General features: G+C 34.8%; 1 protein-coding gene and 1 non-coding gene across 2 annotated transcripts; one reads left to right on the plus strand and one right to left on the minus strand.

The window, feature by feature from the left end:
• Positions 1 to 541: 541 nt before the first annotated feature.
• On the minus strand, positions 542 to 9116 carry LOC125659612 (putative transferase CAF17 homolog, mitochondrial). The gene is made up of 7 exons (XM_048891347.2): positions 9021 to 9116; positions 5683 to 5997; positions 4207 to 4341; positions 3719 to 3899; positions 3197 to 3343; positions 2320 to 2419; positions 542 to 917 (listed from the first exon to the last, which is right to left on the minus strand). The coding sequence occupies exons 2-7, from the start codon at positions 5974 to 5976 to the stop codon at positions 692 to 694; spliced, it is 1083 nt and encodes a 360-aa protein (XP_048747304.2). The 5' UTR covers positions 5977 to 5997; positions 9021 to 9116; the 3' UTR covers positions 542 to 691.
• Positions 9117 to 13501: 4385 nt separating this feature from the next.
• LOC125660509 (U2 spliceosomal RNA) lies at positions 13502 to 13694 on the plus strand. The gene has a single exon (XR_007364381.1). It is a non-coding gene; the product is annotated as a U2 spliceosomal RNA (small nuclear RNA).
• The last annotated feature ends 2081 nt before the right edge of the window (positions 13695 to 15775 follow it).

Raw genomic sequence — 15775 nt, forward strand, 5'->3', positions numbered from 1 at the left:
CAAATAAAATTCAATTCTGTAAATTTATTTGGGCTCCATTCTGTATAAACATTTAGATAATCTTGAGTTTAATTCAGCAATTATTTGTAATTAACCAGACCACCTGAATACCTTGTCCAGACTCTCACACTTTACCACACTGCTCTCTAGGTATAGGTGGGATTATTGATGGGTTTTAGGTAATTGGCATTATTATCTAGGGTAAACCCTATAACAGTCCACCATTTGTGTGTGAAAATCTGTGGCATATGGCATTATGCTGGGTTGACATTTAATGGGGTGTTAACATGGGGAGAAATCTGTTCTTGGGGATTTTCAGGCAATAAGCGGGGGTGTCATTATAACAGGGCATTATATCGAGGGAGCACTGTATGTGGATAATATCTCAATCTCTAATGTACTTAATAAATTTTAGAATATAGACGCCATATGTTTTTATCCTATTGATAACTCCTTCAGCACATTATTACTTCATGTACTCATATTCCAAGCTCATCAAAGATTTTGATGAAAAAAAAAAAAAGAAAACTGGAAAGAAATCTTTCAAAATTTTTACATTTATTTTGAACTATTCATAAAGAAAAATAATCAATTAATTGTAACAAACAAATATACCAATGCAAATCATTCAGTAACATGCAAAAGAATACACATCTGTATAAACATATTTTACTATACAGTCGCAAAACTTTTATTGCTGCACATTGACCTCCCCTTCCTGTGGCCACCAACTGGGAATGTGAGCTTTCACACCGTGACAATGTCCACTAGAAGTAGAAATCACCAGCCTCTTTTTCACTTCAGCCAATCGAATCAGTCCTATCCCATATTTATCCAGAGAATTCCTGTATTTCCCAGCATTCTTCTTTGTGTCTGCTGTTTCTATGGTATCCCCACTTCTTACATCTTCTGGGACGCTATCAAATAAACCAGAAGCCCATTACCACAATGCTTCTCTGAATTAAATTGCTCTTGCAGGAAATCTTCAAAATTGGGGGTTCTTCAGTGTGACCTCGCATTCAAACAAATGCAGTGTTTCATACAAACTTGTAGTTGGATATTTATTTCACAGAGCATAGTCATCAAGTTCTTAAAAGAATTAGATTTTAAAGATTTCGCAATAAAAATTGCATTTCATATAAAATACTGGATCCCTATTGATGAAGCCTCTGAACTACCGAGGTCATGGCTTGAGCAAATTTAAATCTAATCTACATTAAATATATGTAGATGTAAGTAGGATATTGCCATATATCATTCAGACATTTTCTATCCTTAATCTTTAAAAAATTCATTATTCTGCATGCCAACTTTAGCCTAACTCAAGGGATAGTGGTTTGAAGAAACCTAAATTCATCCTACATAACAATATCCACATACTTTACAAATTACAGCTAAGTTCTTTTAAAGAAAATTTCCGTTATATATTCATATATGTGTGTTCATATTTACAGATTACAGCTAAGTTTTAAAAGAAAAAAATTGTTATGATTTGTACATGTCCATGTAGAAACCATATTTACAAATTTAAAAAAAAAAATTTCCATTAGATACATATACAAGTAGGAACCACCTTGAATTCCTACTTCAATCACTGTTAGAATAAAATTTAATCTTGATCACATGAAGAATTATGAAAATTTTAATATTTTTATGCGACCCCATCCTGCTCATACCTCCCATAGAAAGGGACATAGACCGTCATTTGAATAAACCTTGATCTTCTTTGCATAAGAATGATTTCTACCAAGTTTGGTTGACATTGGCCCAGTCATACTGGAGAACATGTCAAAACTGTGGAAAAAAGCTTAACCATTGGACAGCATTCAAATTTTCACATGAGAAAAACCTTGCATATATATCATTGACCAAGGTGAATTAAATATGAGTTTAATGCTATAACTGCTTGAGTAATAATTTGGATGCCTGTAAAGAATAAACCCTTTTACACCATGTGCTTTGACATCCATCACTTTGTGACATTGTGTGCTTTTAGAAGATCTGGGGGGAAACATACAAGTAAATATGTTAAAGTATCTCTCATCAGGGTTAAGTGTGCTGATATTGTATGGGATATAGAAGAAATTTTAATGGCTTTTCTACTTAGCAAAATGTTACTTTGTTCAGAGCTAGGTGGCAAAAGTTTGAAAATTTAAACTACTCATACAATACATATAAATACAGTCATTAGAAGAAAAATATTCAAAGCAACTTGATATTTTGAAGAATAGATTTATATATATATATATATATATATATCAAACCCGCACTAGCAGTTTGATCCTATGCAGCAATTGTACAAATAAAACAGCTGTATACCTGTCGAACTGTATGGGAACGAGTCTTTTTCGTATGACCCCCGTGTGATGTGATCTGGCTGTGAGTTCCTGTCCTATGTAACAGCCTTTACTGAAACTCACTGGTCAAAAAAAGCATAGACAGCAAGATTAGGTTATGAGAAACTGACAGTACAAAACCCTTAAAAAAGGAAAATATAAAATCTTTTATGATTACATGTATATGTATTCAGTTGTTTTTAATTCATTACTACAAACAAAAAAATTAAATTATGACTTTTTACCAGAATTAAATGTTGGTAAAATTAGTCATTTATGGCACAAGGAAAAGAAACAGTGCAGAGTAATACGTGAATACCACAATTCTAAAGATTGTATTGTACCTCCAAATACAGGGCAATATTCTATAGATTGTGTTGTACCTCCAAATACAGGACAATATTCTATAGATTGTACCTCCAAATACAGGGCAATATTCTATAGATTGTATTGTATCTCCAAATACAGGGCAATATTCTAAAGATTGTATTGTACCTCCAAATACAGGGCAATATTCTATACATTGTACATGTACCTCCAAATACAGGGCAATAGTCTATAGATTGTATTGTACCTCCAAATACTGGGCAATATTCTATAGATTGTATTGTACCTCCAAATACAGGGCAATATTCTATAGATTGTATTGTATCTCCAAATACAGGGTGATATTCTATACATTGTACATGTACCTCCAAATACAGGGCAATATTCTATAGATTGTATTGTACCTCCAAATACAGGACAATATTCTATACATTGTACCTCCAAATACAGGGCAATATTCTATAGACTGTATTGATAATATCGTACCTCCATTAGTAATCAAAAATACATACATCTATCTTATCCTAGCATACCTCCATTATGAAAGACAAGGTTACTCTCCAGGGGGAGACACTGTCCGGGAGGGAGGTCTACAATCCCCTCTGGGAGTCCAGTCTTGTACCGCTGAGTGTGGTACTCCCTCTCCTCCCCCACCTCGATCTCACAGTCTGACTCTGTTGCTGTGGAAGTTTAAGATTGTTAGACACACAGATATATCTTTAATGATCTATTTCTTTATATGGTATATAAATGGAATATGTAATGATGAATAAGTACATCAGCGACTACAAGTACGACACAAACAGTATATGGATTACTCCGGCCACTACATGTATGATACACATCTAGATATAACGTGATCAATCTCATTTTCATTGTAAAAACTTCACACTTTACCATATCAATAGGAGCTTCAAAAACCAACAGCATCCAAAATTATACATATCTATTAGCTAGTGTCGCTTACACTTGAATGTGAACTTCATTTGGCATTGCAAGCAAAGTGACTGGGGTAAAACATATCTACAAAGTGCATGTATTAAAACTATACATACCTGCCAAGACTGCTGACTGGTCACTGGCTACAATCCTCCAGCCAAACGCCTCTAACCTGGGGTCTGGACAGCAAAGAGTTATCTCCCCCTGTTTCATTGGCAGCCATGCTCTGTCACTTTGTTCTTGTGAAGGCAAGACTGCAAAGGTCTGGAAATCATCACTTACTTCAGCTATGTCTACCTACAAGATTTACTTCAATCTATCATCTCTTGAGAATATCTTTCTCTTTTTACATACACTAACAAATGAGTTATCATGCTTCAAATTATTTTTATCCAATATCAATAAAGTACATCAAATTTGCAAGTACACATGGACAGTATCTGTAACATGTGGTTTGACTTTCAAAATATAATGTGTTATTTATCTAGATTGAGACATATTCTTGAAATAACTTTGGAGATGAAACCAATGCATCACAAAATAAATTTGTGGAATATGAAAGGATTTCGATGTTTCAACATTAAAATTAGCATTTCACACTCACCTTTTTCCGAATTTTATATTTTCTAAAAAGCTTGATTATTTCTTTTGTAACTTCGTTGTCACACTCCATCAAAATACAAGGGACGTCACTCTCTGGGCTCTGTTTGTACATTATAATATCATACAGCACTCTTCCCTGCAAAACCACATGATTTACTACAGGAACATGTTTGATCTGAGTCTGCGACATGTCATTAGTTTTGGTGATTCTATCGCAGAAAAATGATTCTGGTGCCATGGACACAATCACTGGTCAATATTTTCAATTTTGCATAATCATTATGCCATTTATAAATAGTGCTAAATATTCAGATGTTGATATCAGTGCATTTACACCTTTACCAAAATTGATTACAAATGCTGCGGAACCTTCATACAATGGTGCTTAAATTATACACTGAAATACACTGCATCATAGACCTTGTAGATTATTGATATTCATATTGCATGATAATTCCAATGTTATTTATAATAGTTGTTTTGATTGGACAAAAATAAAGTTGAATGAAAATTTACACATCAATAAATCCGAAAATGTGATGTCTTCATACTCGCCTGAAAACAAATAACATGGTGCGGGAAAACTGTTAAATTTTTTAAAATTGTTAATGTAGTGAATGAATTGGAATTATAAGAATCAAACATTCTTTTTAAGGAATTTATTGATGTGTAAAATGCAAACGTTTTACTCACAAACTTAACATAAAAGTGCTTTGCACTTTTTATTCAGTTTGTGAGTAAAATGTTTGGAGTTTACACATCGATAAATTCTTCAAAAAGAAGGTTTATTCCTATAATAAATGATTAATGTTTAAATACTAATTTTACACAAATTTGCATTTAACAAACAGTTCCCAGCTTTACTTACTATAGTCATTAGTTTATTTCACTCAAACCATGGAATGGTACATGAGGTTAATTACTGATATTGCATAAATAAATAATAAACAATTAATTATTGATTAAATAGTTAAGAAACATTTCTTGTACTAACCACTTAGTGAATTGATGTCCACATTTAAATCAGCGTAACTGTTCTGATTTGATTGGGTGGTTAAGGAGCTGTTCTGATTTGATTGGGTGGTTAAGGAGTTGTTCTGATTTGATTGGGTGGTTAAGGAGCTGTTCTGATTTGATTAGGTGGTTAAGGAGCTGTTCTGATTTGATTGGGCGGTTAAGGAACTGTTCTGATTTGATTGGGCGGTTATATAAGGAACTGTTCTGATTTGATTGGGCGGTTATATAAGGAGCTGTTCTGATTTGATTGGGCGGTTATATAAGGAGCTGTTCTGATTTGATTGGGCGGTTAAGGAACTTATACTTTTAATTAGTTTACCTTCTCTTGTTTGTGGAGAATTAAAATTCTATCCCAGAAATAAAACAAAAATTAACACACACACCTTACCCCATAAATATTAATGATTTTACAGTTTGTGGAAATATTATTCAGAGCCACTGAAAATAGTTGCCCACGCACCTGAGGGTTCAGCATCATAGTATACATAGACTCCCCGTCCCCCACCAGCTGCGACACGTCGTTTGTCACCATCCCCTGTAAAAATGGCACAACGTCGGCGCCCTTCAGTCTTATCATGCCACGACTCCTCATGTTGTACAGCCTCCATGTCCTCCACTTACTGTAAGTCCTGGATTCCTTCCCAGTAAAACTGATGCCATCTCTACTGCTGGACCCCACATCATGACAGCGGCATAAGATTGAGATAGGGCACTTTCCTATCAATCTCAGACAGGTGGGCACTAAAAGTCTCATTTTACATGTTCCAAATGGTTCCTTCATAATGATAAAAAAAAAAATAAGATAAATCTAGTAAAATCTAATGCTGTTGAATTTGACCATCAGAACAAAAAATGGAAAACAATTTTGGTAATGAATATACTTCCCATTTCTTTACATATTTATTTGATGAAAATGCAGAAAACCAGTATTAAATGGCATTTATAGACAACCTCTAATCAATGGAGCATGATATACATACAGTATCCTGGCCCCTCTCAAAATATTTGCTACCCCAAGTGTGTAGTTTCATGCAATACTTATCACAACTAATGTATATGTGGATGTATTTTAGACACACACACACCCAGGAAGATGATTTACTAACATATAATGATGTAGGTACATTTACTGTTGTACATTGACCAAAAATATCAAAGTGATTGTACAAATGTCAAAATCTGTTTCTCCCCAAGAAATACCCTGGTCTATGTTTGCTGCCTTTGTTTTACTTGTGAACTATAAATAATATTGTATAAGCAACTATGCATAATGTACACATCTCCACATTTTTTTTTTATTGTTTTACAGTTTATAGCAACATCAGCCACATAACTTAACAATGAAATACTGTAGACATAGGTATCTCCGGACTTTTCGAAATGATGTTGCCATCCATCATTTGACATGGCCTTACAGCTGACCAAATTTCAATGCCGATTGACTGATTACCGATATATAATGAGAACAAAAGCATGGGGGCATTTAGGTAACATAGTGCTTGTGCTGTAGTACACGAGGTGAAAATTATTTTTTAACTAAGGTTGCTTGAGTCTTAATATTTTATTAGTGGGTTCATAAACATACATATATAAACTAACAGTTTATTCACATAAGTATATGCACAAGAAGTTTAAAATTTCATCAAGAAAGTCAGTAAAATTAACTGATTCACCAAGTCATGAGTCATTACCGTAGTGAATGCACAGCTCATGGCTTAGTCAATCTAGTGAAATTATTGACTTTATTGATAAATTTCAAACTCCTGAGGTATATGTGACCACTATATATAAGACCCAAGTACCTGTGACTTCATCTTGTGGATGGATGAGAAATTCTAACCCCCATACTGTAATATGAAACTAGTTCTGATCATGAAAACTGGTTTTATCAATGGTGAAGGGATACCAGTAACTCAGTTGGTACTCGGTAAATCTCGTACTTTATACCCCAGTATTGTTAGTTGCATTTTCTACTTTCCCACTATGTTTACCATTGATCTATTCCTAGACTTGACACATAAAAATGCCTTCATCAATGGGTCCAGACTGGCTATATTTGTGTCCAGAAAAAATCAAAGGTTGAATTACCAACCATGGCCATTGTTCACTTAATATTTTAAATTGAAGACCAAATCATTCTTTAATACCGAATGATTTTATAAAAATATTTGGAATTCAATACATCTAATATTGTGTCAAAACAAGGACAAGTCTGTCAATAAGATGTGTGTAATACACCGATCCAGTACAATATATATGAAATATAAGTCTACCTCGATGTTTTCTTAACTTTTTTTTAAAAGTTCTGAAAATGTCGGTTATAGAATAGAATAGATTTGAAAGGTGAAGATAATGAACAGTGATCAATCTCATCACTCCTATAAGCAATACAAAAAAGGGATTTGGGCAATCACGGACCCCTGGATATACATGTACCAGAGGTGGGATGGATCTAGGGCTGAAACAATTAATCGCGGTTCACTCGAACCGCGATTCACGGCATTCGGTTCAATTTTCGGTTCAACATCTCCAAATTTCGATTCGGTCCATGTTTACATTTTTTTCCGGAAATAAAGAATTCAACACGGATTTGGTTTTTTACCTTACAATTTAATACAAGAAAAATGGCAGACGCTAACTCTGGAATCGTGAATCCGGCAAATCTAAGGTCCCCTGTATGGAAGTATTTTGGTTTTAAAGAGAACGGAACTGTGGCAGTATGTAGAATTTGTTTCACAGAAATAAATCACCAATGCTCTTGGATATTTTATAGCAAGTGATATAATAAAGACCATATTCCGTTGTTGAAAACGATGAATTTCAGGGGGAAAATGAAATAAAAACATGAAAGTTGTGTATTTTTTATTGTTTATTAGAGTTTTTGACAACTATTGAATTGAATCGAAAATAATCGAATTGTGGCCTAAGAATCGAAAATTGAACCGAACCGTGAGGTACCTGAATCGTTTCAGCCCTAGATGGATCAGGTGCCTAGGTGGAGTAAGCATCCCCTGTCGACCGGTCACACCCACTGTAAGCCCTATATCTTGATCAGGTAAATGGAGTTATCCATAGTCAAAATCAGTGTGCCAAGAACGGCCTAATAATCAGTATGAAACACATCAGACAGCATTTGACCCAATGATAGGTTGTATTGGCAAACTAGATCATTATAACGACCATAGAATTTGCAAAACGTTGACTTTAAACAAGACTGTTGGAACCCCTGCACCATCAACTTGTTTGTCAGTAGCCTGCTTCCATTTAAAAACTGATCATAAGCAGAACAAGCTCTTGCGTATCGAATCAATTGAGAGATATAAACACCATTGTCAATCATGGTTCTACTTGGAGCATAGCATGATACAAAAAATGAGCATGATTTGTAAACATACATGAGGACAAGAAAAGTCACATCAATAGAAACAATATGCAAAACATATAAAACATACTACATAGTATATATTGTAGGTAAAGGCAAAGTTGATGAGTAATTTGAATTATCCCCCTTACACCATAAAAGCTATAATATATATGACATAATTATTTTCCCTGTTTTCCCAAAAGATACCAATGGACAGTGCTTTAGGATATGCATGTCTCAGTAAGTACAACTATTCTGACAGCATTCCTCCTCATATCTAAATAATGTATATATATCAGCAATTCAATACAACATGTATCATATAAACAAGAGTATGATTGTTTGAGAGTGTGGGTATCTAGATACGCTCGACTGCGGCCTATCGGTAGCCCCTTTCAACATACTAACTCCAGACATGAAAATACATTGATTACCAACAATCCGTAGGGTTTCCTGGCTGTCAAATCGTGAATGTCAATAATATAATAGGGTCATCAAATTTTACCGGATATAGATCACGCGTAGTAAATTTTTTTAAAAACCGGATAGGAATAAGGATATCCGTAGTTTTGTTATACCGCTTAGATACTGCTTTTTTATTTTATGTATTCTACGGTTCTTTGGAAGATTCAAAATATATTGTATTGACACCAAGACTCGTTATAACAGGAACAACGGCCACCACCACCCCCACCCCGGGCCACCGTAGGCTCCTAAAATGCCCTTCAAATTGTTGAAAACAATATATATACATTTGGGTTAGTGAGCACAATCATGAGTGGTGCACAGGCACTTGAAGTATGGATACTTTCTTTGGCGATACTTTTTTCCGAAATGTGTGAATTCCCTGCCTATTTCATCCCTCTTTCGATTTGTGTAATCAAAAAATAAAATAAAAATTATCCCAAAAAAAAGGGGGGGGGGGGAGTATCCATACTTCAGGGTGCACATGCAGTCATATGATTAATATAATAATTCTAACCAGGGGCATATATATAACATTTTATACTTGTCTCTGTTCAAGCACTATGTATTATTATTATGTTTATTCACCAATCAAGGGCCCGGGGGGGGGGGGGGGTGTACAGGTTAACAAGCAATTATTTATAACAATGAAAATAAATAACAATCATTCAGAAGTACTAATACTGACAGAGTTCACACTTCTGCACTGCACACATCTATAATTATATATGAAATATTGATTGCAGAAAAGATTTAAATTAACAACATGATATATAAAATAAAATAACCCAACTGCTTTACACATCTAAGGACAGTGCTATATATGAGTATATTAAACGGGGAAGTAAGAATCGTCGTCCTATATATATACTCCTGTTATTTGCAACGCTCTACGAGAAAATCGAGGATTTTACTGTGGCGCGTTGCATGCAACGCGCGAGTTATAGAGACATTTTAGGTTCCTTTTTTGCTTGTCAACAATTGTAGAAGACAATTTCTCCTCCGACTGTCCCTACACACTTTGAAAAACGATGCTGCGTGTTTGCGTACTATTCTAAATCTTTTCAAAATAATCACTCAGCGATACGAATTACATTGTTTTTGCAATTGGCAGTCGCCATATATGAATTAAGTGGCGGCCGCCAGATAAAATAACTGGCGGCCGCCAGTTAATTTATATGGCGGCCGCCAGTTAATAAGTGACGGCCGCCAGTTAAATTAAGTGGCGGCCGCCAGTTAAATAAATATTAATTCTATACCCTGGCACCTATCGGCTTCCGTAGTGACCTGATATATCTTTGAGGCTTACGTCATATTATTTTCTTTTTCAATTTGTAAAGATATCAAAGGCAAACACATTTTGAATGTGAACATTGCACATTTGTCTCCTTTTAGTCGCGTGGCTGTTATATCTAATTTCTCAGGTCTTTCCGGCAAACGGAGAAATAACTTTGTATATCATGATAGCCTCCAGGCATGCATTTCCATCTTGAAAATCAAAATACGATCATAAAAAACATTATTCCTTATTTAGAATAATTCCAATGTTATTTATTGCAATTGTTTTGATTGGACAAAAATAATCTATATGTATGCATACGCCACAGGCACTTCTTTCTGTACTTGAAATAACTTACGACCTCTGTATACTAATAATAGACACACACACAGGAAACTTTTTCTGTAAATAACTTAATACGACCCCTGTTTACTAATAACAACACGTGTTATTATTAATATACAGAGGTCGTAAGTTATTTACAGAAACAAGTGCCTGTGACATACGCGACTGAAAACAAATGACATAGTGAGGGGAAACTATTCACATTTTTGCAATGGATAATACAGGGAATTATAAGAATCAAACATAAATTCTTTTTGAAGAATTTATCGATGTGTAAACTCTGGAAATTTTATTCACACTTTTACTTCGCACTTTTATTCAGTTTGTGAATAAAATGTCGCACTTTTATTCATGTTTAATCCTATCATAAATATTTGCTAAAAACGACTGATGGGATCTCCTTATATAGTAAATTTAAAACATGGTAAGAATTAGTCCACTGTGTTTAGTAACTTGCACCGTGGTTGCATGAAAATATGTTGATTTATTTTCCAGTGAATGCCAATCGGATACTGTCCGAGAATCTGTAAGTCTCTAGGTTTTTCTCGAGCTAGAAATTTTTCTGCGCAACATGTGACATTTACCCGCGCATAGAGCACGTAGATTTTGGATGATTCATTGAGCACGTGACTGGTCAGAGATCATAATAAAAACAGTAGAATCTAATCTAGTAATCTTATGTACATCTAGACTATATACATGTAATAAATTAATCATTTCTATCCATTCTAAGTTTTGAAGCATTTTATATAGATATTGAATTTATAACTTAGTGTGGATGAACTTAATTGTGCATTTTGTAAGTACACTAAAACGTCATGCTGGGTCAAAAGGTCATAGGGGAAAAAACAATAATCCGGGTTCTTCATCAATGTGAAACAGCAAACGACGACGGTGGATCAACGATATCCATCGCAGGTAAGTTGATGAAATTACAGTATGATATCAGTTATAAAAATTACATTGAAGTTACTAATTTACAGATCAGAATGTTTCATTTATAATATTTAGTTCGAGCCCCACTCGTGCCATGGTCACATCAAACCTAAGACGTTAACTAGGCCTATCTCTTTCGCCAATCGCTCAATTCAATTTATTCTAATATTCATGATATTGCACCAAACAACATAGAGAAGATATACATATACACACAATATTAAATAAATCAAAGATTTCAGTTGATGCATCGCATATGAGAACCACGGGTCTTTCGGATATGACCTTAGTTAAAAGGAGAACCCGTGTCGCGGCAGGCTTTGACACGATAAAGAACCGCCACTGCTACGGCCCAGACCGGCCTGAGAGCTAAGCATGAATCTAAAGTGGTATTTCACCTACAGCTGATGATAGTTCTCGACTGTACGTGAGAAGCACACGTTCAATTTCTGGAACCTGACATACGATTATAATAAATAACACTCTCAGTGTTTATCGATTTTTCCAGTTTATTCACAAATAAAAGTGTACTTTAAAACTATTAAATGTTCATTGAAATGTAATTTTATTATGTGCATGTTTTTAACAGACGATTGTCTTTTTCCTTTTCCCACTAAAGTGTAATCGATGCCGGATGACAGAAACTTACCGGAGTTTTTACTCCCCCCCCCCCCCCCCCCTAACTATTTGAATTTAGATTTTTAGCCGACATCGATCTTTTGAACCCCCCACCCTTAATGTCATCATTTGCAATGCGAAGATTGGAGGTCATTTGTACATGCAGTACACTGTCAGGATACAGTCAAAAAGCAGTAAAAGTGGGCACTGGGGAGCCCGGAACGTCACCCCCCCCCCCCCTTTCACCACAAATTACAAGGTATTGCTGGCATATATAGATAAAAATTCCAGATTTGGCACCCAATATGGCTGAGTACTTGGCTCATAGTTAATTTTCACATGTGCCCCCCCCCCCCCCCCCCCCCCCTTTCGGAAATCGTGGATCCGCCACTGATATATGTAGGCCTAAAATAGAATGCTGTAGCACGAAATACAATACTTTCGGAGTAACCTTGTGATTTTTAGAATATAATCAGTACATTGAAAGATCAAGATACACGCTAATGTTCTAAACATTATAAATAAGTTGTACCTTGTCAATTTTAATTTTGCAATCAGTAACTCGTATATCAAAACACAAGTGATATCGATAATTTTGAATTATTTCCCTTTGGGTAAAAAAAATATGTATGATTTCAAATATAATTTGATTATTGATAAAAGATACAACTTACCATGTCGCACATTTGCCATGTCACATATATATAAATTTTATTTTATCAGGGTTTTTTATGTCAGTTGTGTTAAAATCATACGTTTGGTGTACATGTACTACTATACAGTACCGCGTGCCTGACGGTCAACTTTGGATATGCAATATATATAAAAATCGCACATTATCCACAATATCCATTTATTATTGAGTTACGTAGACATCTACATGTATTATTATTTACGTACATGAAATAACCATTTCATTCTTCTTCCACACTGTGATCAATTATACTAATTAGTACTACGTACGACACTACCATACGGTGCCCTAGTTAGTATGATACAAAGAGAATATAACTCTGGATGACGTATGTGATACTTTTTACTATATTTCAGAACTTAATATTATTTACTGCATCGAGAAAACATTTGTACATAAGTGTAAGAATACAATATTAATTAATAAATGACAGTAAAATCTATAAGTATATAAAACTGTAATTTACTACCACAACTTTAGAGATATACGTGATTTAAATAAACTAAATACAGATAATCAATTGTTTATATGGCGCTATTCCAGTGGGATACTTAAACCAATGTCACAAAAGATAGGGTATCGCTTCTCGGCCTTTTGGCTAAGATCAAAGTGTAGTATCTGTTCTTATCAGCTTAATATCTGATACGTCCCCTACATGGGGACAACGATATTAAACTGATTTTTGGTCAGAGGTGAGATGTCAGGGGCTTGCTCCGCTCTCGCCACGGGTTGGCCTGGTATTGCAGTACCTCCAGGATCGGCCCACTCCCCTTGGGGGAGAAAAATCAAAGCAATGTCAGAATTTATCACAAAACACCACATGTTTTAAAGTCATCGAACTTTATATAATAATAGTTTATATATTTTAGAAATAAGAGATTCTTTTTATATGCCCGTCGTTATGTTCTATATTATGTTTCCGGACTTTTTTTCGTTACAGATATTGCCCTGAAATTTAGTAACGCGCTTTTTGAGGTATACTGGCGTGAAGGTCGCAGTTCATACTCTCATAAATGTATTTTCAAAACTGAAATTTATTCTTTTTTATGTTTACTAATCCATTTTATTTCTGTCGGAATTCCCATTAGAATATTATCGCAATGTTCACAACTGCTACGCATTCATCAGGAAATGGTTATTGTTACAATGCACGTGTACATGTATGTATAACGGTTATGGAAGATCTGGGTTGGGTTTTTTTTAAATTAGATTGATAAAGACGAAGGCAAAAACATTTATATTTCCAATGCCTTTACCTTCGATAACATTAAGCTTACCAGTTGAAATGATAGCCATTTTCCCAATGTGAACAATGTGCATATGAATCTTGATAAACATAGTACAGCTATTTTAGCGACAGGGAATGTTCTGCCAGAAATGAAAGTAAAATATAAATCAAAAAAAAAAAAAAAATACACGAGGGTATGAATAGCGACGCTTCATGTAATATGCTGGCGTAATGCGTCACAGTGTATATAGGTCTATTACGATGACAAGGATGAATGGAATAAAAGTTTTGGTTTATGAGAATATTTTACATTCTTGCTCAACATTGGCACTTGAAACATGGTTACCATCGTTATGTGTACGATGAGTTTATTGCTTGGATTTATAGAAGGAACTATAGTGTGTGGAGCAGATCACGAGCACGAAGCAGAAGCGACGTGGACACAGCACCCCGCAGTTCTAACACCTGCTCTGCGTTCACAGTACCAGACAGATATAGGATTATCGGCGCCTGTTTGTCCCTTTTCAACCCATCAATTGTGCCTTTTAGAAATGGCGAGATTGTATTTTAACATGTACAATGTTTGCAAGATTTTATTTCTGATTTACAGAAACTTCATAGTTACCGTGGAGCATTTATGTGTTAATTTCCTCAGTACTTGGTCATAAGTATGTCCCAAAGAAAATTTCCCCTTTATATTTCATACAAAACCTTATATTTTCAAAATATTCGCTGGGAGCCAATTTCCCATCTATTTGGATGAAATAAACAACATTTTGTTTAGAAATATCAGAAGTAACTTTCATAATTTTGAAGAAGAAAAATGTTACGATGCAATATTGCAGAGAGATAACATTTTATCAATTAAATAATTTTTTTTATTCCAAAATGACACATACTTATGTAAAGAATAAGTACTCTCAAATCAAACTTCGTGTTAAAATTGTCATATCTTTACAATAGATTATATGATATAATAACTCTGAAATTATCAGATGATACTGTAACTAATTCTGAGGTCAGTGCTTCTTATTTCATCAAAATTGATCAAGAAATGGGCTCAGCAAAACTGTTTGAAAATATATGGTTTTGTATGAAATATGAGGTGGAAATTTTCTTTGGTAACATACTTATGGTCAGGTACTGTACATGTAGTTCAAAATCTGTGTTACTTCAGATAGGGCTGGTGGCGTCTCTATGTAACTATACGAGTGAACAATTCTCGAACGAGACGTACAAGACAAGAATCGAACAAAACGTATTCTCCCTTTGTCCTTATGCATACACACCACACGCACACGTGAGGACCCTATAATTGGTCAATGAGGGTCCTATAATTGGTCAATGAAGTCCATCCTTTAATCTCGGTAAATGTTGGTCGATTTTGTCATGGATATATAACTTTATTGAACGACACTAGGGAAAGATTACAAGTATCCTGTAAGCACAAAACGGTTACATTTTACATTTTAAATTCTTTGCTTAGCGCCCTATATTAAAATCCAATGAAATCCACGGGTCTTTCGGACATGACCAATGGTAGGCGATTTCAAGATGAGGAACTCTCACTACATGTGCACAACATTGTGGCACTTCGCCTAAAAATCTGAGTGACGTCGCTATA

Source organism: Ostrea edulis, chromosome 9 (assembly GCF_947568905.1).
Source record: "Ostrea edulis chromosome 9, xbOstEdul1.1, whole genome shotgun sequence".
NCBI lineage: Eukaryota > Metazoa > Mollusca > Bivalvia > Ostreida > Ostreidae > Ostrea > Ostrea edulis.

Coding starts and splice junctions, on each gene's coding strand:
- LOC125659612 (XM_048891347.2), bottom strand. CDS start 5,976: ATGAGACTTTTAGTGCCCACCTGTCTGAGATTGATAGGAAAGTGCCCT. Junction 3,900..4,206: donor AATATAAAATTCGGAAAAAG/GTGAGTGTGAAA, acceptor TAAATCTTGTAG/GTAGACATAGCTGAAGTAAG. Junction 918..2,319: donor GTTCCCATACAGTTCGACAG/GTATACAGCTGT, acceptor TTTATTTGATAG/CGTCCCAGAAGATGTAAGAA.